At 36.5% G+C, this 23,034-nt stretch overlaps 1 protein-coding gene across 3 annotated transcripts in view; it reads left to right on the top strand.

Moving 5' to 3' along the window:
- TPP2 (tripeptidyl peptidase 2) overlaps window positions 1-23,034 on the top strand; it is a 48,848-nt gene that overhangs the window by 22,843 nt on the left and 2,971 nt on the right. The window contains exons 18-28 of one of the 3 annotated variants that reach the window (XM_040537806.1): window positions 127-243; window positions 1,465-1,565; window positions 3,045-3,141; window positions 3,407-3,544; window positions 5,003-5,247; window positions 5,446-5,524; window positions 7,379-7,417; window positions 13,371-13,522; window positions 13,643-13,739; window positions 14,666-14,796; window positions 16,092-16,299. In XM_040537806.1, coding sequence (XP_040393740.1) covers window positions 127-243; window positions 1,465-1,565; window positions 3,045-3,141; window positions 3,407-3,544; window positions 5,003-5,247; window positions 5,446-5,524; window positions 7,379-7,417; window positions 13,371-13,522; window positions 13,643-13,739; window positions 14,666-14,796; window positions 16,092-16,299 — 1,404 coding nt within the window. Of the gene's footprint in view, window positions 1-126; window positions 244-1,464; window positions 1,566-3,044; window positions 3,142-3,406; window positions 3,545-5,002; window positions 5,248-5,445; window positions 5,525-7,378; window positions 7,418-13,370; window positions 13,740-14,665; window positions 14,797-16,091; window positions 16,300-23,034 lie in introns of all 3 variants that reach the window. The other 2 variants (XM_040537816.1, XM_040537799.1) reach the window with 2 other exon arrangements.

The raw sequence follows: 23,034 nt of genomic DNA, 5'->3' as shown, positions 1-23,034 counted from the left end.
AAATTGGGCATGATAGGGTCATCTTTGAGTCATATTGCTTTTTTTTTTTTGGTTTGGGCAGAGGGAGGCTGGGGTGAATAGAAGGAGAAGAGACTTTGTGTCTAACCTTGCATTTTTGTTACACAGGCTGGAAAAACCATTGAATTTTGTGTTGCTCGGTGGTGGGCAAGCCTTAGCGATGTTAGCATTAATTACACAATTTCTTTTCATGGTGTACTTTGTGCTACTCCACAGCTAAACATGGTAAGTTTTCTAGAGTGTTTATTTAGAATTATTCTGAAGTCCTCTGGTAGAATTAAAAAAAAAAAAAAAAAAAAGAGAGCTTTTATTCACTCTTGCCTGTATTTAGGTAGACTAAAAGCATGGTTATACGTGAGATGTTCATGTTTTCTCTTAAAATTAGGTAAATAGGAGCTTAGTCCCACACAAATGCCTAGTGCCATTAGTTATGAATTTTTTATGCTTTTTCATTATGAATCACTGGGGAGAAAATTAGAAAAAAAAAAACACCGGTAGAAAGGACATACTAAGATGTTCTCATTGCAACTATTGCAAATGTTTGTGTGAAGAAACTTTGCTGGGATCACAGTTCTTGAATTTTATTGTCTAGACCACCATTGCTAAAGCACAATACTCTGAATAATATTTCAGAATAAAATGTCATTAAAAGTTATTTTCTGTTTTGTTTGGTGTTGTATTGAGATGTGCCACTTGGTTTGAGATTCGTTGTTTAGGGCAATTAAGGGTACAGTGGATGGGCAGTATCATGACTTCAAGGTTCTGTGATACCAAAGGATTGAAAAGTTACTAAAAACATCAGTATCATGTTATTTACAGTATTTTGTCTTGCTGCTGTCTTTTGCAGCATGTCTTGGCTTGACTTTGCCTCCCTTAAGAGAGGGTGCTCTTTGAGAGCCGAGATGTACTACCTGCTGGAAGCGGCACCATACATATTTCTCTTTGCTCCTTCCATTTTTTTTTTTTAGATAAGGGTCAGAGCATATTATACCTTTACCACAGATGAGGTTGAATGTATTCATGCTCTAAGAGCTGAGTAACTTGGGGGGGGAAAAAAAGGTTGCATTGCGCTAAGTTACCGGGTCTTGAATTAGTAGAGCAGGAGGAAGAAGAGGTGGTATTGGTGTCGTACATAACAGCCTTTTTACTAAAGCAGGTTCAAGCTCCTCCTGTGCCAGCAGTATCAGAACAGCTGTAAAGTGGATAATAGATAGTCTTGGAAAAAAAAATATAACAGACTTTTGGTCCTATTGATGAGGTGTTTTTTTATGTCCTAGTGATTCTGTTTTTGTAAAATAGAGATAGGGTTGTGACACTTTCAAACTCACACAGTATTACTTCTAATGTAGATAGATAAAACTCCATTATGTTTTCAAAGGATATATTGAATGGTCCACATCTGATGTTACAGATGCATAAAAGCATAATTATGTATTTTTTCTTTAGCATGCTTCAGAAGGCATTGTACGATTTGATGTTCAGTCCATGTTGAAGTATGAAGATATTGCTCCATGCATAAATCTGAAAAGCTGGGTTCAAACTCTCAGGTACAGTTTCTGGGGAAAGTGGGAATGCTATCAGAATGTGGCTAAAATAGTCACAAATGAACAGTGACAGCTAGGATAACAAGAATATTCTTACAGTATCTTAAGTGAGTTTGGAAGTATCAGTTGGGAAATTTTATTAAATTTTTCAGCACTTTTTCTGGTTCCTTTTAGCTGTGACAAAATTGGACAATTATGGTGACTTCTTCCATATAAATTATTTTTCTTGAGCTAAATTTAAAAGAAAAATTTACAGAAACTTTCCAGTGCCTCTAAAGGAGAGACAGAGGTAAAAGGCATATTAAGATCTAAAGAAACAAATTCTACTGAGTTATTTGGTGTCATTTTTTGTTGTTTGTTGTTGTTTGTTTTAAGCAGGTACTTCAGATCCTGCCTAATTTTGACCTGGGAAGATTTTCTCTCTTTTTGCTTGATTGGAAGTGTTTCTTGTAGGCTGTGGTACAACATTTTGTGTTTCTTCTGTTATCAGTTGTCTGACACATGTTGATTTCGAGGAAAAGGGATTTTTGAAAATTACTAACAATTGGAAAATTACTAATAACTAAAGTTGGTAGTTTCAGAAGGAGAAAGAAATGCCATACAGTTCAAGCTGTACTTTTGAGTACGGCTTAAAGTAGGGGTTGGGGAGCGCTGAATGGTTTCTTACTAGGTTTCTGAATTTCAAGTGCTTGGAGGCAGGTTTGCACTCAAAGAGCTGATAGGATCGTATAGATAAATTTCATTAATGTCATTAAAGGTTGTCAGAATTGTATATGTGAAATGTAGTCTTATATGATGTATAGGCCACCATAATTCTCCAGTTCCTTTATTTCCAAACCAATGGTTTTCTTATTTTGTTGTTTTTAGCTGATGTTCTTTGATGCTTGTGATCTGAGGTGTTTGTGCTTCTCTGAACAATAGCTTGTCCCAACTGTTTCTGAGTTTCTACATAGGCATATGCGTTAGCGTTTTTCCTTGGTGGTATTACTCTGATTTCTTGTATAAAATCTCTTTTGACATAAATTTCTGTAGCAAACAATTATCAACCACTTCCTCTGTCTTCTAATTACTATGACATTGATCTTTCAATCTGTGAATAAATGTGCTGATTGCAACACAGATACTAGGGTTTTATAGCAACCTGTTTTTTTGTCTTAATCCTGAAGTCTCTCTTTTCCTATTTGTTTTTTAAGGCTTTTAATTTTGAGCTTAGATGTGCTTGCTGAGTTCTGTTCATTTCTTTTTTTTGGCAGTGTCCATAATGTTTCTAAGTCGTCTTTTTGAACTGACATTCATTTTAACTGGAGAATTTGTAGTGCTTAGGTAGTTAACATTTCTTAAAATACTGTTATCACATATGCTGTGCTATGTACTATTAGATGTACTTCAGAATCTATTTATGCTTAAGCAATACAGATTTTGACAACAGATACACGTTGCTTAATAGTGCCTTCTGTTTTTTTATATTTATTTTAACTGCAGACCAGTGAGTGCGAAAATAAAACCTTTAGGATCCAGGGATATTTTACCAAATAATCGTCAACTGTATGAAATGATTTTGACCTATAACTTCCATCAGGTAGAGTTTATGCTTGTTGTTTTTTTCAAGTCAATAAACAAACATAGCATGCTTTCTAAAAGCAGTTTTTAACTTTACCTTTCTATCAGAAACGAAGCCTAGATTTAAGCTCTAGACTCTCTACATTAGTAACTTTAACTTGGTTGTCTTTAGAAGCTACTGTGTCTTGAAATGGCTTCGGGTCAGCTCTCTTCTTGAATATGTGTAATAATTATACTTGTTTTATTCAATTGTGGATGAAGTATTTTGAACTTTCTTTTCATAGCCGAAGAGTGGAGAAGTAACTCCAAGCTGTCCACTTCTTTGTGAATTGTTGTACGAATCTGAATTTGACAGTCAACTGTGGATTATTTTTGACCAGAACAAAAGACAGATGGGTTCAGGAGATGCCTATCCGCACCAGGTACGGAGTTATATATTTATTTTACCTTTTGTTTTCTGCACAGTGTGAAAGCTTCATTTTTTTCTACCTTTCAAGCTGTTAGTTCCTAACAGTTTCTGATACGTAGTCATAATGTCATCTTGTGAAGAGATATGAACAAGTAAAGTCATTGTACCTTTCAGTGGTGATATATTTGAAAAAAAAACCAATTGACAGGTTGCCATGAAATAGGACATCATGATATTTCTTCGCTATTCCTCAGTTTGTCTTCTAAACAGCCTTCTAAATGCTGAAGCTCAGTTAATTCTGTTGCTGTCTTTCAAAGGCATTTTCAAAGGAAGGATTAGTCATACTGGAAGTGTACAATAGATTGACATTAAAGCATGACTTCTGAATCTTACAAAGTTCAGGAATTGCTTTATTTAAGCTTATATCCCTTACCCTGTATTTTTTAAGTGCTGTAAAATGTTTAAAAAAAAAAAAGTCTGTTACCTGTACCTGGTAGACTACCACACTGTGCCTCTCTGGTGTTCTGCATCACAGAACAATTCTAAAATAATTAAAAATTTACTAATCTGGGAAGTAATATCAACAGGAAGCTTGATTCTAACCTAGAAGGAGATTCTGGGAGAAGGCTAGTCCTGAACAACTGTCCTTCTCAGGGATGCCTTTTGTATTATAGCATCAGCAGTAGAAACATCCTAAAGGAAGCTTAGCATGCTAGCACTAAAAATATCCACAAAGCGACTTTTTAAATTAGTAGAAATTAAAGAACATTTTCATAACTAAGAATCTGTGGATTTTATGTTTGTTTTGTAAATAGAGATGATGTTACCTGCCTATTCTTAACTGCATGTATGAAAAGCTTTGTAGAATCAGGTCGAAGAGACTGCTAGCTCTTTAAACTGCAGCCTTAGACCTTCGTAGGAATGTTGGATCCCTCGGTGTGAAACTGGTATAGAATCATATAGAATGGTTTGGGTTGATAGGGAACTTAAAGATCCATTAGTTCCAGCCCCCCTGCCATGAGCAGGGACACCTCCCACTGTATCAGATTGCTCAAAGCCCCGTAATATTAGAGATGGTAGGAAATATACTGTGATCTCAGCCACACAACACCTTAAGTTGCGTAGTGACTTGAAAATGTATCAAGGCAAACCTGCAAGAGGTTTTGAGTTGAAAGTTTAGCAAGTTGTCTGATTTCTGTTTGAGCAGTTAATACAGTATTATAGTAGGAATTAATGATATAATCCCATTTTGTGGTCTGAAAATTTTTTTTTTCAGTCAATCCAAAATGCTTCAGCTGCTCTTGTCTTGATAGTGCTCCATTTTCAGGAGGTTCCAAAACTAAGCTATCTAGCATATTTTAAATGGTTCGAGCTATTTGGATCAAGAGAAACATGACAGTTTTATTTCTGGGTTTCTGTGTGCATGGTCAAGTATTTAATCTTGACATTTACAATAACTTCTTTCTTTCAGTATTCTGTGAAACTGGAAAAAGGAGACTATACTATTCGGTTACAAATTCGCCATGAACAGAACAGTGAACTGGATCGCATCAAGGACCTTCCATTTATTGTTTCTCACAGATTGTCTAGTACCTTGAGCTTAGATATTTATGAAAACCATAGCCTTGCTCTCTTAGGGAAGAAGAAATCCAACAGTTTGACATTACCACCAAAACACAGTCAGCCATTCTTTGTTACGTCTCTGCCTGATGACAAGTAAGTTAACTGAGGTCTTGTTTTCTTCTCTACATCTAACCAATTGCCTCTACACCTAACTAAAATTATGCTGTGTCTGCCTATCTAGGCTCAGTATTCCTCTTACCTTGCTCTTTCACTGTTTGGATTCTTTATTGTAGCCCCAATGGCACAATAATGGACCTAGTTTTTAACACAGACTTTTCTTTCTTTGAACAGAATACCAAAAGGAGCAGGACCAGGATGTTATCTTGCAGGAGCTCTTACATTGTCTAAAACAGAACTTGGAAAGAAAGCTGTGAGTATTTTAAATGGATGATGGCCTCTTTCTGAAACTTCTGAAGTGGGTAAATGGCATGCCAAGGAAGCACTGTATTTTATAGCTTTAGTACTTGAAAGAGCAACAGTTTTAGTGACATAACACATTTTAGAAGCAGTTGTTTTGTTATAAAGTCAGAATAACTTCTTAGTTTTGTTTTCATCTTACAATTTCAAATTAATTACACCTTCTAATTTTTGAATTCTGACTCCTTGGCTCTGAATCCCTGTATTTCTAGAAGCAACTGGTTTTTTGTTGGTATGGCAGTCTTTAAGAGTGGTTTTGTTCAGTTGCCTAATTAGTATCGTTTTTGAATGAAAAATGTACATGTGTTTTGTGCATGTTGGTTCTCTGATAAACAGCTATACTCTTCCTTGCATGCATACAGTTTTCAGCAAAAACATAAGTGCTTCCTTAACTCCTACATGTTACTTTTACAAAGGAGGAGGTATTTTGCTGACTCAAATGCTTAAGCAGATATTCTTACCTGCTGCACACTGATGTTGTCAACCACTAATATGACTGTATGCTCCAACATAATGATATAAAATCTCTGTATGTCACAGTGGAAAAAAGCAATAGTTTTTTTTTTGCTCATAATGCAGCAATCCTGTAAAAAACCTGTTTTCATTCAAGTTAGCATCCATAGTGCAACAATGCTTATAATAACCAGGTCGCTCGTGTGTGTATCTGGTGCTAAGGTATCTAGAAGATTCCCTCAGCTCTTCAAATATTTTCAAATAGTTGGCAAAGCTGAGAATAAACTTGAATCAATGCTGGTGATTAGCTGGTATTTAGAAGTAATCCATCTATGTCCATATTTCACTATTTGGAGGTGGGCACATGCTGTTAAATCTTGTTGAGTAGACAGGTTTAGCTATTTAGTCTGATTTGGTTGCAGGTAGAACTTTTGGGGAAAATTGCATGTATTGTCTTAGGTATAACTGCAAGTTAGATAATGTCTACTAAGTATGAATGAATGATGGGTTAAAAATATAGTGAAGTACTTTAAAATTAGGTTTAGATTTCTTGTGATTCCTGCAAAGTTGCAAGTATACTTCTAATGGAATCCATGTTAAATCCATTATAGGAGTGCAGTATAGTTTACCTAACTTGAATTCTGTGCTTCCTTGAATTGTTGGTTGTAATTCTTTTCTATCTTATTTTACAACTAGATGAAGTGTTTTTGGACAGTGATTTCTGGGATGGGAAGTAGGAGGTAGTAGGTATTGCCTATCAAATTTAATTTCTTAATGAAGAATATGAAAGAGCTTACATTGAGAGAAATTCTAGCTGAGGCCTGTCATGCGTCATACTCTAAGGCTTTACTGTTATGGTCATATTTCTTTGGAAAAAGGATGATACCAGTTAACATCAGATTCTTTCCACTGCCTTTAGTAAATCTGTAGTGTGCCAGCAGACAAAAAGAGAGGAATAGGTAGCAATGTTCTCTCTAGTTCAGCAAGTAGGGTGCAATTTGAGGGAAAATACACCTAATTTCTGTATATTTATTAAGAAATACAGAACAATGCCACTAAACAGTCAAAATCTGAAATCTGTACTTTTGAAGTGAATTTCTGTAACTTCATTAATTTAAGCTAAGTGGTTAACAACACTTGCTTGTCTTACAGGAATAACAGACTATACAAAACAATGCATTGTTTTATTAATTTTAAAAAGAAAGCATGCTTTAAGAGCGTGTTTGGTCATAGATGTGACTTAACAGTTTAAAAATATGTAGGTTGAAAGTATAAGTATAATTGTACAGAGAAGGTGTCTCCATCCTGTGTGGTGTGTGCATGTTTTCTTACAGTATGTTATTCTAACTCCCAGGGGCAGTCTGCAGCAAAGCGACAAGGAAAATTTAAAAAGGTACTGAATGTTAGTTTTTGAAAAAGATATACTTAAGTCTTTTTGCATATGACTTAAAGAATTTGTCTACCAGTATTGATTTTTAATTTGTCTCCCTCATCTACCTCCTTAGTCCTGGGTTATTTGCTTCAGCACTTTAAATACATCTACTGGTAGAATGGCAAAACACTACTGTATTACAAGGCTAACTGAGAGGCATGTGAGCATCTGAATACCTCTGCAATAAGTGCCATAAAAATGCATGTGATGACTAGTGGTCTGTAATGATTATTTCTGTAAGATACTCAGGAATCTTCAGTATTTGTAGTCAAGATCTTCAGTGGCAAGTGTTTCTGCCTGCTGTGTTGTGCCTGCAGGTCAGGAACTGAACACAAACCTAACACTTTACATAGAACTGAATACCTAACTATATACCAAAACAGCTGTTTACAATGACTTTGGTATAGTTGTAGAAAAAATAGTCCAATAAACAATTTTTCTTAGGAGGGATGGAGTTGACTGAAAAGTCTCTCAGTTCAATATTTAGATGTATTGGAATGTACCTTGTTTTAAGTTGGTTTGTACACTGATGTAGCAGGTAGTGGAATTCAGGAAGAAAATGTAAGATGTATCTCAGGGAGGTGGAGGGAGGAGTGATGAACACGGCAGTGTTTAGTTTTGTGCTTTCTCATACTTTTACATTAGGTAGTACGATGTATTCCCAGCAGACAAAAGACTGCTTGTCTTCTTTTATATGAAAATCTATTTTAACAATCTACCTTTATAGAACTAGTGTTTAGGGTTTTTTTTTTCTTTTGTTCTTCTGAAGTTGTAAAGCTATTTGCATTCTTTTGTTTTCACGGTACTGTCTTGTGGAGTTCAGGATTCTTGTTAGAAATCAGGTGTGAGAACTATGAATGCCACAATTGATTGCAGTAATCTAATTTTTTGTTGTATTTTTTCTTGTTAATGCTGAGCTGGAAAACTGAGCCTGTTAACTTAATCTGATATTGGTGTAATAACTGTGAGGGAATGTGATCAGGCTTTACAAAAAGGATTTTAATGTACGGTGCTGCAATTTTATTTTAATATGCATCTGAAATTTATGCAGGTCAATTCTGGAAAGGTGATTTAAAAACCCATGTGAATGCATGGTTTCCAGTGGATAGGATATAAAGTCTTCACGAAGTGGATCTGTAATAAGGTGGTTAATTTCTAATCATAACTTAATTTCTTTAACAAAACGTACTGAACAGATCCAGGAGGCTACATGTTCTGTTTTACTGTTCTTTTTTTTTTTTTTTTTTTTTTGCTTCTAGAGCAGATCTATGTTCAGATCCAAATAGCGTACACACCCAAGCCAAAATAAAAACTGTTCCTTTTCTGGATACTACCACCTATTATGTTCAAGAGGCATCAGCATACGGGCAGTGAATACATAAAAGCACGCTGTGTTTCGGTGCGTTGATCCATGAGAGCTCCATTAATGAATAGGTTTTTTTTTTCCAAGAATACAAGTCTCTGGGCTTCCGAGTTGACAAGTTTTGAGTGTTTACCCTGCCCTGTCACTTCTAAGTGTATGTGCAGTACAGATATTTTTCCATTCTCAAAAACTTGCTTCTGTATTTATTATGTGGCCTGGCCAGTCAAAAAGGTGCATGTAGATTATTTTTCAGAGATAAGTCCAGGCCCTCTTGTAGTATTAGAAGTGTTTATTTCCAAGTCTCATTTTTATTTTATGCCTAGTTCTGCTCTGATACTAATGACTACTCTGCAGAAAAAGTTTTGATTTTGGGGTGTTGGGGGTTGTTAGCTTGCCACTATGTGCGTGATACTACCCGAAACCCAGGGTGGGCATTTCTTGCAGTAAAGTGCTTCTGTTTTGCATGAAAGCAGTTTGAGGTTATGCCAGAAAATAACACCCTGATTTTCCAAAGAAGACATCTAATTCTTTCGTAACTAGACAAAAACGTCAATGGGTTCTTTTCACATAATAAGCAAGAGTCTTTGTCTTACTGGAAATGTAGTGCAGAAGGGTACATCTAATCCCTGATATTCTGCTTTGAGGACTTGATTTTGTCTGAAGACAATAATAGAAACACTTAGGTATGGGTTTTTACAAAGTATCTTTCTGTCTTCTGTAAGTGCAGAACTTTTTTTTATTAAAAAAAAACGAAGTTCAGTTGTCAGACAGATAGGATGAGTGTAAAGTTCAGAATTCACCGATGTTTTCCTTTGAACTGGTCCCCACTGAAGTGGAGAGAACCCCACTGTCTTGGCATGGGAAGCTGATTTACCCCTAAAAGTGTGCTTGTTTCTTATTGGAGCAGCACATGCTAAACAGCTGTGTGGGGAAAAAGCAATGGTTGTGTACCTTACTTCTTTCACAACTTAACTTCTGTCATTCAGTTAGAATCTGACTCTTCCCTTGTCTCCAGCTTTTGTCCTGTATGTGGTCAGAATGGAAACAGAATTGACTTTTTCTGGTCTGTCGGAAGCCATTTTTTTGTTACCTTACATAATGCAACTTTTGAACAACAATATCATAGGATCACAAAATAATTTGGGTCAGAAGGGACCTTAAAGCCCATCCAGTTTCATCCCCCCTGCTGTGGGCAGGGACACCTCCCACCAGACCAGGTTGCCCAAAGCCCCATCCAGCCTGGCCTTGAACACCTCCAGGGATGGGGCATCCACAGCTTCTGTGGGCAGCCTGTGACAGTGCCTCGCCATCCTCAGGAAAGAATTTCTTCCTTATATCTAATCTAAACCTACCCTTTTAGTTTAACGCCATTCCTCCTTGACCTGTTGCTACACTCCCTGACAAAGAGCCCCTCCCCTGCTTTTTTTTAGGCCCTCTTTAAACACTGGAAGGCCACTGTAAGGTCTCCTTAGAGCCTTCTCTTCTCCAGGCTGAACAACCCCAACTCCATCAGCCTGTCTTTGTAGGAGAGGTGCTCCAGCCCCTTGAGTATCTTTGTGGCCCTCCTCTGGACTCGTTCTAACACTTCCACGTCCTTCTTGTGCTGGGGGCCCCAGAGCTGAATACAGTGCTCCAGGTGGGGTCTCAGGAGTGCAGAGCAGAGGGGCAGAATCTCCTCCCTTGCCCTGCTGGCTAAAGGACAGAGCTCGTACATCTTTCTCCCTACTTTGCCATCCTTTCCTATGCAGTTATAGATAAATGGCAGTGGAAGCCTGATAAATAATCTGAAGTCAAATGTAAGAAGAAATATGTTGGATGACTTCTTTCAGCATTAGACGTTATTCCTGTCTAACCAGGAGGCCTTCAAAAATGCAATGAAGTGAATGTATCTGATCAAATTTTGTGTCAACCTGGCTGGTGACTTTAAGGAACTAAATCAATTTTCAGTTAAACAAGAATACTGCCTTAAAAATAACCAATGTTATGCACGCTGTTTGCATCTTAAAGTAGATGTGAATTCCTTACACACTTTCAGCTGTGTGTATGCAGACATCATATGCATGGTATTCATTAAAAGGAAAATGAGACCAGGGATGTGTTTCTTCAGGAAGTTTTTTGCTGTGCTTAGTTACTCTGTTGAATGGTTTGAAATGCAAATAGCAGTATTTTTTAGGGCTTTTCCACGTGAAGTACCGGATGTCAAAGCATCAGACAGAAGTCTAAATTTAAATCTTTAAATTTAATGGTTAATTATTAGTGTAGCTCTTTTGAGCACCTTGTAGATGTTTTATGCATACAGTTTGTAGTTCTAGTTAAAAGGAAACCCTCTGAGGCTTATCAAATTGTGCACAGAGCACACTGACCAAAGTGTGTATCATGTATACTTCCAAAGTTTTTAATGTTACTTAATCTTTTTAGAGGATAAACAAAGGGTAGTAGCTTCCTCATTAGTTTGAAAGTTGCCTTCAAGTAATCTTTCCAGCGTATAATATGCTTGCTCATTGCCATTCTGCCTGTAGCTCTTGCGAAGAGTTGCCTTTCTTCTCCTTAAGCTCTGATGAGCCTTTCTTTAAGGGCAAGGACAGTGTCTGGGATGTTCAGGTAACTCAGGGGCTGCACAGTTCTCATAGAGGCGAGGCTTGAGAATGGACAGGCCGTTTAGATACATAACCCCGAACATGTTGCCAAGTACCCGCAAAGAGAACTTTAAGGAAGGAAATCTTGAAATACTAGAAGAATATTTCTAGGGAGGCAGGTTTCTTTCTTAGGAAAATGTTAGTCTCAGCGTAGGATCTATATTAAAAAAGACATTGTAAATTACTGATTCAGATTTTCTGACTGGACTAACTTCATAGGCATTTTAAAATGTTTGGTTTGCTTTAATGAAGTACATTGTTTCTACCTTTCTAATTACCTTAGCTAGCCCCTGTACCACTGGGTCCTGACTTTTGTACCCTCTGCTGCATGCTTTTGCCTTCATGACGTGTTTTGTCACACTCTGGCCTAGGTACTGCTGAGGTCTTGTTTAGGTGTATTGCCTGGTCGTGCGCATCATACTTGAAGTGCACGTGTGCAGAGTAGTGCCTGTGAAAACTACACTTTAAAAACTACACTTTAGTGTGTACTAGTGATCTAAACTAGGTTTAAAAAAAAATCTGTAAACGTTACTTTTGTGCTTTACCTGTAATTACATATTAAATAACTGGAAGGATTGTCTTAGGGGGGGAATACTGCCACTTAGTCTTACCAGTATAGTTTTCAGTAAACCCTAGCAAGCTGCTGATCTGTTTGGACTGTCATTCAGATAAAATTGTTCTGCCTCAGTGTTCTTTCATAGCTTCAGAAGCGTAGTGCTTAAGTCCATTATTCCAAAGTTCTGCGTAACAGTTTGTAATAGTCACCTTTATACTCATTAATTGACTAAAATAAATAGTGCACAAGATTTTATTTCATTATGCAACACTGGCTTCATTTATGGGAAATGTATTCATGTAAAATCTATTTTGGAATAATTGGTTTGAATACCTAAATTGCCACAAGAATTGAGCAGGCAACACAATAGTTTACGTAATATTCAACAGGCTAATGGTATCTGGAGGATTTAAACTTCTCTGTGAAATACTCGGTATATAGACTGTCTGGACATGTGCCCTCAGAGTTAGTAAATGAAAAACAAAAAAAAACATCTGCCCAGCAGCTGTAATGTCTTAGAAGCAATGACTAAAGTCTAATGCTGGCTTATTTGGAAATGCATGTATAAGTTATCTCAGGAAGTGGGCTTCAGAGCATTGGCTAAGGTCAATTAGAATTTTCTTTTTAATAGCTGTAGCTGATTTTCATGGGGTATTTGTTAACTAGTGTAGCATGAACTCAAACTATAGTGATATTTCATTGCTAGCATATAGAGTTTTCAAAAATAAAATCCAGCAGTTGTCTGTTTAGTATGAGCACAGCTACAGGTGAAACTGGAAAGAAAGTCTGTAGCATCAAACTGGGCAACAGTTGACTGTGGATGCACCAGCTTTTCAGTAGGCACAACAGGGAAGAAATACTCTCTCAGAAGGAATAAATTTGTGTATCCTGTGTTGTAATTCATGTTTATATTACTGTAGTATTTTTAGAATTCAGTCACCTCCATTTGTTTGTTTAGTACCCCATTTGTAGGATAGAATCTCTGACTCCTTTGCCTTTTAACCAAACTATTTGCTTTCTTTAAAAACAAAAAATTAAACTTCCAATTCCCTAACTAATATTATGTAAAATTATCTGAATACAAAAATATCAGATTTGTTCAGTCTTAAGCTTTTTTTGTCTTACACCAAGTGTGCTGTTCTGATACTTAGATCCTCGTATTGTGTTGTTTTTTTTAAAAAAAAAAAAAAAGCTAGAGCAGTTTTGGAATTCTTAGTGACATATACCTTTGCTCTTGGAATCCTTACTCACTGTATATGAGTACTACTCAGAGTAGTTGCTTGTTATGATTTAGCTTTTCTATCGCATCAGAAAGTGTACTGTATCCTTCTCAGTATGTACCTCTTTTCCCACCTCCAGGATGTCCTTACAGTTCATTATCATCTGATACCATCACCATCAAAGAGTAAAAATGGCAGCAAAGAAAAAGAAAGAGAACAGGAAAAAGAAAAAGATGTAAAAGAAGAATTTGCTGAAGCTTTACGAGATCTAAAAATACAATGGATGACCAAGTACGTCTGCTGTCATTACTACACAACCTTGAAGCAGCTATACAAAGAAACTGTATGTTTAATGCTAGGATTAAAAACTCCAGAATCTGTACTTTCATGCTCTGTCCTTCTCTCTTCTAGGCTGGATACCCCTGACATGTACAATGAGTTGAAAGAAGCCTTTCCTAATCATCTTCCTCTGTATGTTGCAAGACTTCATCAGCTGGATTCTGAAAAGGTTATTTAACATTACAAAACTTTGTTTGTCTCACTGCATCTGTTTTGCCTAAACAACTGAATCTTTCTTCCCACGTGTTTGGTCTTGAAGTGACTGCTTTAGCTGTACTTAGTATGATAAAGCAGAAATTTCTAATTAGACTGGCAGTAATATAATAAGCCACCTCCCTAACGTGAATTCCTTAACCCTGCAGTAGTATGAAAGCCTTCGTAAAGTATGTTTGCTTATCGTTTGCTCCTTATTCAGTTCAACATATGAAAAACATATAAACATGAGAAAGCAGCTTCTTTACTGCTTCAGGTTTCAATGGTATTATTCTGAACAGTGGTACCTGAGACAAGCACACTTTCCATTGTGCTCCTTCACTGAATTGGTAATTTCTCGTAGAAGAATTGCCCAGATAACTGGGGACAGTAATCCTTTTAAATAACACAGTTAAGTCCATCATATGTCAGTGTTGCCAAAAATGAACTATTAAACAAAAGTCTATGTATATTTTTTTGTTCATCTTGAAGATAAACAGCTTCATCTGTATGTCAGTTGTTTTTAGTCAGAATTTTTTTCTGTTTGTTTGATTCTGATTTTGCATTTCTTTGTGAAATGAACAACTGCTACCATTATTTATTAAGAGGATTCATTTGTACTGGAAGGGCTTTTTCTTCCTGTAAAAACTGCGTTTTGCTTATACGTACCTTGTATTTTACAATATATTTTCAGTAAAATGTAGTACATATGTGTGAAATCTTGATAATGCAGACTTCTCATCAGGAGTTTCTGCATGAAAAGTTGGAAAAAACGTAGAAAAGTTCATATTGAATCACTTCATGTTATTTCTGTGTGCCTTTGCAATTCTCCTAGTGGTAGTAAAATCAACAATCAAGTAGTATGATTTCATATTGCTAAATACCTTTTTATTCTTCATTTAGGAACGTATGAAAAGACTTGATGAAATTGTTGAAGCTGCAAATACTGTGATCTCTCATATTGATCAGACAGCGTTAGCAGTTTATTTTGCCATGAAGACTGATCCCAGACCTGATGCAACTACTATAAAAAAGTACCTACCCAGTAAATAATTTTCTTGCATCCTATTTTTCTAATCTATGTACCTTGTCTCTGCTGTTAAGAATTGGAATGACTATAACATTAGTAAATGACTTATGAGTTGTTTTTTTTTTAGGCACAGGTAGTTTCAAGTTTGCTTTTAAGAAGTTTTCATTCTTTATTATATTTCAAGAATGCAAGAACACTGAAGCCTGCAAATTTTTGCTTTGAAATGTTAAATAAACAAAGGTGCTTTCAGGATGTAAATAAGACCAAAAAATGGGGTATTAAGTTTGTATAAAGATAAATCTCAAATCAGAGGGAACACTAGGGCCTCACTGTGGAGGTGTGTGTTTGGAATGCTAGCTGCCTTTTCATAATACCTTGCAACCTCTTGGCTATGGATTAGAGGGCAAAACTGACAGCAGTTTTAGAAATAACCACTTGCCAAAGATTTAATTTGTGAAAGGCATGGTGACCACACTTGTGCTTACGAGTATTTTTGAGAATTTTTAGTTTAGTTTTAGATACGTTCCTCTGAATTACCAGTATACATCCCTAGGAAGACAGTAATGGAACGTGACACCGTAGTCTGGAGAGTAACTGGTGGATTTTCTAGTGCGTGTTGAGGTGTTGTTTTAGTCACAAATACGAGAGCAACAGATTTGAAGATAAGTCCCTTAAAAGAGGAGGTGCACATTTGTTTGTTATTTTAGATAAAATACAGATTTCAGTTATAAAATGAGTCTATCTGTTCTAACTTTCCTGAATATTTGCATATAATTCTAGAGTTGCTGATATAAAAACGAAGTTATGCCATAATACATTTCATTCTAAACATTTCTTGGGAGGTTGACCCATTAAATCATGTGGTTGAATCTAACTTCTGAAATTGAACACCAAATGCAGCGGTGCTTTAAATGCATGCAATTCCTTTGAAGTCAGCAGAATTGTATCTGCTTATGTTAGTGTTGGATTTGACTCCGTTTATAATGCCAAGAACTGTAAAGCTGTATTTCTAGTTGCTGGCTTACGCAGTTTTCAAATCCCGAGTTATCCTTGCCTTAAAACGCCAAAGATGTTTCAGATTTGGGAGAACAATTGAGCTTGTATAATGCAGAGTATCTCTAATTTCTTTTCCAATTATTTTTATTTATGGTAAATAGCTTTATTTTTAAAATGGTCTGTGTGCTTATTTTCATTTCGTGTGTGCTAACTGCTGATAACAGTTAAAGTCAGTACTGATTCTGTTTGTAATGATACATCTGTGAAAAGTCCTTAATATTTTTTCTTGCTATTTTTATCTAGTGAAATGGAAAAACAGAAGAGTACTTTAGTGGACGCCCTTTGTCGAAAAGGAAGTGCACTGGCTGACCAGCTTCTTCATCTGCAGGCCCAAGATGGGGCTGCTTCCAGTGATACTGAAGGCAAAGATGAAGATCACGAGAGCTGCTCAGAAGCCTTGACAGAGACATTCTGGGAAACAACAAAATGGACTGATCTTTTTGACAGCAAGGTAAGAGAGCAGAGCAGACTTTTTCTTTTGCGTGTTGTATATTTAGATGATCTCTCCCGGAATTATGCACCCACCTTTGTGAGCACAGCCTCATACATTCCTCTCTTCTACTTTTTCACGCTGTCCCCATTAAGTTGTGCTTCCTTAATGACCTTTTTCCACAGAGGTTTTGTGAAGCCTATCAGAACCATGGTAAGGGATGGCTCTCTGCATGTTAATGTAGAGATTAAGGGAAGGGTACAGGGAAGGGAAGTAGAAGGGAACAGTTCCAGAAGGGTACAGGGAAGGGCACAGTACCAGATTTCCACGAAAAAAGGTGCTTGCTTTATTGAATTGCTTCTTTCTGTACCTTTCAGGCAATAGTTTCGGTTTAACCTCTGAGCTGTTCCAGCTGTACACAAGTGTGCAGCATCCCTTCTCTGTTCTGTCCTGCATTCTGTAGCCTCTCCTACACTATGGATAAGAGAAGTTTTGTGTTTTGCTGTTAGTAATGTCTATAGAGGTAAAAGAAGCCGCCCTTGGAAATGATTACACTTAAATTGATTAGCACAAAATTCCCTGTTATTTCAGGGTTCCTAATCCTGAGACTTAAGTTTGTCTGCTTCATTCAAGACAGCTATTCCAGAACAAAAATCCCTTGAGGCATTATAGTGGCATTATAGTTGTACGGTTTTTAATATACTGAGTTGATTTTGTATGTTTAATGGTTGCGTTATTCTGTATTATTTAATTAGTTGCTGTGTGTAACTCTACATATGGCTGTGTTAGTGGAAGATGATGTGACCAGTGTATTTATTTATATTTCAGTTAAATTGCCAAAGCACTTCAGATAGTTACAAAAAAAAAAAAAAATAAGTTACTTAATTTACTTGACAGTAAGGACTCTTCCTGGTTAAGAACTTGTGCTTGAACTGGAGGCCTGAACAAGAAGGTTGATGGTATCTACCCTCACTTCTTTAGTGTATATATTCTTGTACACGTACATCTTTTAAGCATTCATCTTCTAATCTTTAACCAATTATAGTATCCTGTGGTAGCAGATTTTATGCTTTAATCATGTTGTATGTGACATGATTTTCCTGCTGCCTATCTTTAAATGCAATATTGTATTCCAGTGTAGTGAAACCTGTCCTACTTTTATCTTTTGGTTGTAAACATGATGGGAATATTTTCAGTGGAAAAACTGTCAGTATAGTCATCCTGTTGGAAGCTGATCAAGAAAAGCATTTTGGTCTGGAATGAGTAATTCTGGCTTGAATTGGACAGATTAGGGATTTGAACCTCTCTTGGATCCAAGCATGGATCCATGTCTAAGTTCATGTTCAGGTTTCGCTCTGAAAATAGGTTCTTCTTTATGTTTAAATTAGAACTAAAAGGCCAACTTTTTTTTAACCTTGTAGTAGCATTTCATATGTAAATGACTTCTTGCATGTTATGCAGTGTGTTTGTTTGCTTTCCCTCTTGGTATTACCAGTCAAATTGAAGTCTAAACTGATTGGGGATACTTCTAGTGCAGAAATATTCTAGAGTGCTTGGGATATTTTGAATCTGGTGGCTTCTGAACATGGAGAAAATGAGTCTATCGTACCCTAATGACACAGGAGGTACGTCGTCCCATGCTTTTCTGCAGCCTGTCTGTCCTGTACCCATACGTAGCCTCACTTACTCTACCCATCTGGCCTATGTACAGCTTGTCTTCTGTGGTCTCTCACTGCTGAACAAATTGCCCTGTATCAGCACAGTTGTGATTACTAGCATGCGTAGTATTATGACGGCCACAAAGATTAGGGGACTGGAGCATCTGTTGTATGAGGAGAGACTGAGACTGTTCAGCCTGGAGAAGCCTCGAGTAGATCTTTTCAGTGTGAATAGATACGTGGTGCTGGGGCAGCCAAGCTCTTTGCAGTGTTCTCAGCAACAGGATGGGAGGCAATGGGCAAAAACTAAAACACGTGAGTTTCTACTTAAGCATAAGAAAAAGCTTTATACTGTGAAGGCGATCCAATGCTAGAATGATGTTCCCATGTGGGTGTTGAAGTCTCAGTCCTTTGAGGTATTCAAAACCTGATCGGACACAAGCTGGGGCAATCTGTTCTAGGTGGGCCAGCCCTGCAGCCCCCTGCTACCAAGCCCTTGCTATGAAAACCCAGTACATTTGCATAGCTCGTTAGTTTCTGCGGTGCTTTTCTTTGTGCTTTGTGTGATCTATAAGCCTGTATGTTGGTCAGTAATTATGCAGTGATAGTTTTGCTATCAATTTTTTGGAACTGAGACTTAATTTTTCACATTTTTACTTTTACATTTTCTCTTTCTGGAAACTCTGAAAGGGATGAGGAGTGAAAGAAAATACTGTGAAAATACTTAGGTCTTAGTGGGATTGAGAACCTTGCTTTGAAAGGAGATAATAGTGCGCTGTAATAATTTTCCCTGCTAACAGATTTGGAGAAAAGGACTAAGGCTGGAGTCAGGGAAGTTATTTTCAATAAAGAAAAGGTTTTTGTTTCTCTTCATTGTGTTACAGAAATTATATGCTTGCTGATGATCGTATTCTTTCATTTCTATTGCTAACAGGTGTCATGTTCCTCTAGTAGTTTTCTTGAGATCTAGCTGTAGTTAGCAGTTACACAGTTCAAACGAGATGTTTCAGCTGTTAGCACTGTGGTTTCCAGCCAGTGAAGGAGTGTTATTTGTGTGGTCATTCAAAAACATAAACGTATGATGAGTACCCAATTATGCTTTTTTTAAGGATCACTGTTAATGTCCAAGACTACAGAATTGTATTATGGTATGGCCTGACACAAAAAAGCATGGGGGGGGAAAAAAACACAATTATATTCCTCTTATCTTCTGCTGTAAATGCTGAGAATAGCAATACATGTGTGTCGTGGGCTTTTCTTCAAAAAATGAATTCAACACTTCTTAGTTCCTCCATTCTACCCACTTCTGCCAAACTGCATCTGATGTTCAAGCTGTCTTGTCAGTGTCTTCTGTCCTATAGACGGGTCAACAGAATGCTTTAAATATCTACAGTAGCATTTGGTCTTCCTCCTTTGTAACTTTTTATTTATGTAGAAGAAGCAGTACTGTAAGTTTTCAGCTCAGTGTTGCATGCAATGTTCTGCTTTACTTCTGGAGTATTTTGCTATTTTAAAAACAAATTAAGCTGCTTAGTGCAAATAAGTTTATTTTGAAGACTGGTAGAAGGAAATTTTAAGTTTTGAAAATTAAGAGGAACCTTACTGTTCATGTAGCTTGCATCCTTTGAGGAGGGGAGTTTAAGAATAGTGTCGAGGACTTAATTTTGCAAAGTAATATTTAAGGCTTCAAAACAGATTCTAAGATTGTTAGAATACTTACCAGGTATTGTTGCTTGAGTAAGGGCAATAGCATCCATTCTGTTGATAAAGATCTTCAGTCCAGCTGACCCGTGCTCGGCAAAACTCACCTTAATAGTAACCAAGAAAATGACTGTAATAGTTTTTCTGTAATGATGCCCTGGGCAGACTTAAGCAGGAGTGATAAAATGAAGTGTTGTGGCTTGGCTATATTGCCTAGCCTTGGATGACTGCCTTGCCTTTTGAAGAACAGAAGTTTGGAAGAAGGTAAAGTTTGAAGTAATGATGTAGGATCAGGAATAGGCCTCGTATAAATGTCCTTCAAATGAAGGAGTCCTTGAAAGGCAGCCAAGTTATTCCAATTTATGAGGTTGGAACTTAAAACGTGGAGCTCTTAAAACATGGAGCTCTTGTCTGTACATGAACATGGCTTTGAGTCATTGATGTTCAGAAGATGGAACAATTGGGTGAGAACAAATGGAAAAGAAGCACTAGAGTTACTGCAGCGATGATTCAAGTGTTTGTATGGCTTTAGATAGAATATTGCATTGAGAGAAACATGGTGCTTCTACTTCAAAGCTTCACTTAAGTCAGAGTTCATTCAGATGAAAATAATTAAAAAGCTAAGTGAATTTCTGAAAACCAAAAGAGAATGTTTTCTTTTATGTTGTTTCTAAAGGTGAGTTGAGAATGTTATCACACACAGACGTGTTTCTGCTCACCCTCTAGTAAATCAAGTGCTACTACTGGTTTCACCTCTCTTCTGCTGTTGAAGCATGTGTGTTACCACAGGGCATTCTTAAGTTCCTTTAATTTCCTCTTTTCCATTGAAGTGTCATGCTTGTCATCATTATAGCAAGTGTGTAGGGAAGCTGCTGCTGACTCTTGATAGTGAGTACATTGTTGTTCACACTTTCAGCTATTCTAGTTAGATCATTTGTTTCTGAAGCTTAATTTTAAATGACACAAGAAAGAAAATACTTAAGTACTCTGTGCACAAAAGCATTTCAAATACACCCTACTTGAAGCAGTTCTATTCAGCCAGTATTTGTTTGATCATGCTAACACATTTGTGATAGTGCTTTAGCTGTTTTTAGTATTGGAATATAAATTCTGAAATTTTTCTTCTACTCAGAACATAATTTCAAAATTTGTTGGCCCAAATCCCCAGTTTTAAACAAAACTGCTACAGGAGACTAGTGGGATTTGCTTGTTTGTTACTGGGACTGACTCATCTATTGAATTTAATGCCTGTTAACCTTTAAATTAGCTGTTTGGGGATACGGAAAAAGCCATGTTTAAAAATAAGTAAACAAATAAAATACCCAGACCTTTCCATCCTGCCTTTTAAACATCTTTAGCCTGGAGTGTTTTTCATATTACTGTCAGGTGCAGCTGTCTCTTCCAACTGATCGTATTCAGTCACTGTCAAAAGCTTGTTGCTGTATACTCGATTCCATGAACTCCTTCCATCTCTAGAAAATGAGTCAATTTTTGTATGAATATTGCTTTTATTTATAATGAGACATTTGATAGAGCAGAGAGTCAGCAAAGGTAGCCAAGAAACCTTAGTTTATTGCCATAGATATATATGAACCTGAAGAAACTCAATTGCTGGTAATAAGCGTGACAACTTCAATATTCTTACAAGTGGTTGGAGTGTGTGTTATCTATAGGTTATATTGTGTAACCTAGCATTGTAATTATTTGTAAATGTAGGTACGTTTTAATGAACAGTTCAAATAATGAAGTAACTGATTATATAAGTCTGTTTTCCTTTTCCTATGTATTGGTATGAAGGTACGAATGGTTTTATTAGGTATTTTAGTATTGAGGAACTTAAAACATACTGGTTTTTAAAGAGCATTTTCAGGCTTTAAAATACTTCAGCCCTGCAGATGTCTTGAGATCACTTCAGAACTTTATCATCCAAAATACACATCTCTATGTAACCATCAGCAACTTAGGCAAGTAATGAGGAGCTCAATATCCAACTACCTCTGCAGGTCGGGCATTTAGTATGCTTATCACAGGCCATTAGCTTGGGGAATGTAGTATTTAACAGTGATTTCCCCCAAACCCATTATTCTAGAAGTGCACATTGGTTTTGTTTTTTTTTATTACCCTTTGTTTATAGTTCTTTGGCCAATCTGGTCCATGTCACTTGTTCTAGAAAAGCTGGCCTTTATGTTTACTGAAATTATGAAATAATATGAAATATTGAGAATTTATTTCTACTCTTTCATATAGCAACTGCTTTTGTATATAATAAATTTATTTGCTGTTGTTATACGTTCTGATAGCAGCTGTATGTTATATCGTAATAGCACTCCAGTTTACATTTTGCTTACACATATCAAGGAAACATTATCTTCATTACTGTGGTACTATAAAGCTTGCAATATTTTAATTATAAGGCTTACCTTAACCAATATATGCACAAGTTACAAAGTATTATTTCTTACCTAAATTTTTTGCTTGTAAATCCATACTGGTTTTAAAGCATCTATTATGTTATTCTTAACTTCTGAAGTGCTAACAAACTTTTGGTAGTTTTGGTTAACTTGCTTACAGCTGACTTTTTTTTTTTATCAAGCACTAAGACAAATTATCATCTCTTATCAAAAAGTCTTGGAGCATTGTTTTAAACTTTTGGTCCAGCAGAATTTTTTTTTTTTTTCATGTAGAAATACCCAAACTTTTATTTGGCCAGAGCAAGGGTGTTTCGTAAAATGCTTTGTTTTCTTGCCACAAAAACTCTAGGAAGCCCTGTTACGAAAGAAATGCTGTCAAGTGGCTTTCCTCCTGCCTTTATCACTGATGTTCAGTAGCCATTCAAAACTTACAGGGTCAGGTAAGAGTTTTCTTAATAGAGCAGTGACGTTATTTTTGGTTAGCCTCTAATATGTTATATTTGCTGAGAGCTCCAATGCATCTTTCACTTGATTTTGGTTTATTTGTTTGTTTCTGTTTTTGTTTTGTGGTTCTATCATCTTTCCAGAAGGGATTTTTTTTGTTGTTTAGTTTAACTAATTTAGTCTGCTAATGGACCCACTGAGCAGTTATTCAGAAGTGTTTGCTGATGTGTTTTGCTCTAGGAAAATATCCAAAATAATTGGATTGAGAACACAGCATGCAAAATACTTTTCCAATAGCGATATTTGGAAAATCTGTATGTGAATGGTGCTGTAAGCTCATTGTTGCATATATGTCTGTGTTTTAACTAATACGAATTGTATTCAAAAGCTGTTGTAGCTTAAGTGAATACTTCAACAGAACAAAATAAGTACTTGAAGACAGAAGAACAAGCAACTCTGAGTGCTTGACATATACTTCAGAGCTTGAAAATTACACCTTTTCTTTCATGATAATTAAGCGTGTTATTTCTTCTTCTAGCTCA

Source organism: Cygnus olor, chromosome 1, assembly GCF_009769625.2.
Source record: "Cygnus olor isolate bCygOlo1 chromosome 1, bCygOlo1.pri.v2, whole genome shotgun sequence".
In the NCBI taxonomy this organism is placed as follows: Eukaryota; Metazoa; Chordata; class Aves; order Anseriformes; family Anatidae; genus Cygnus; species Cygnus olor.
Note: the sequence above shows the minus strand (reverse complement) of the source record. Positions and strands in the feature narration are given on the sequence as shown.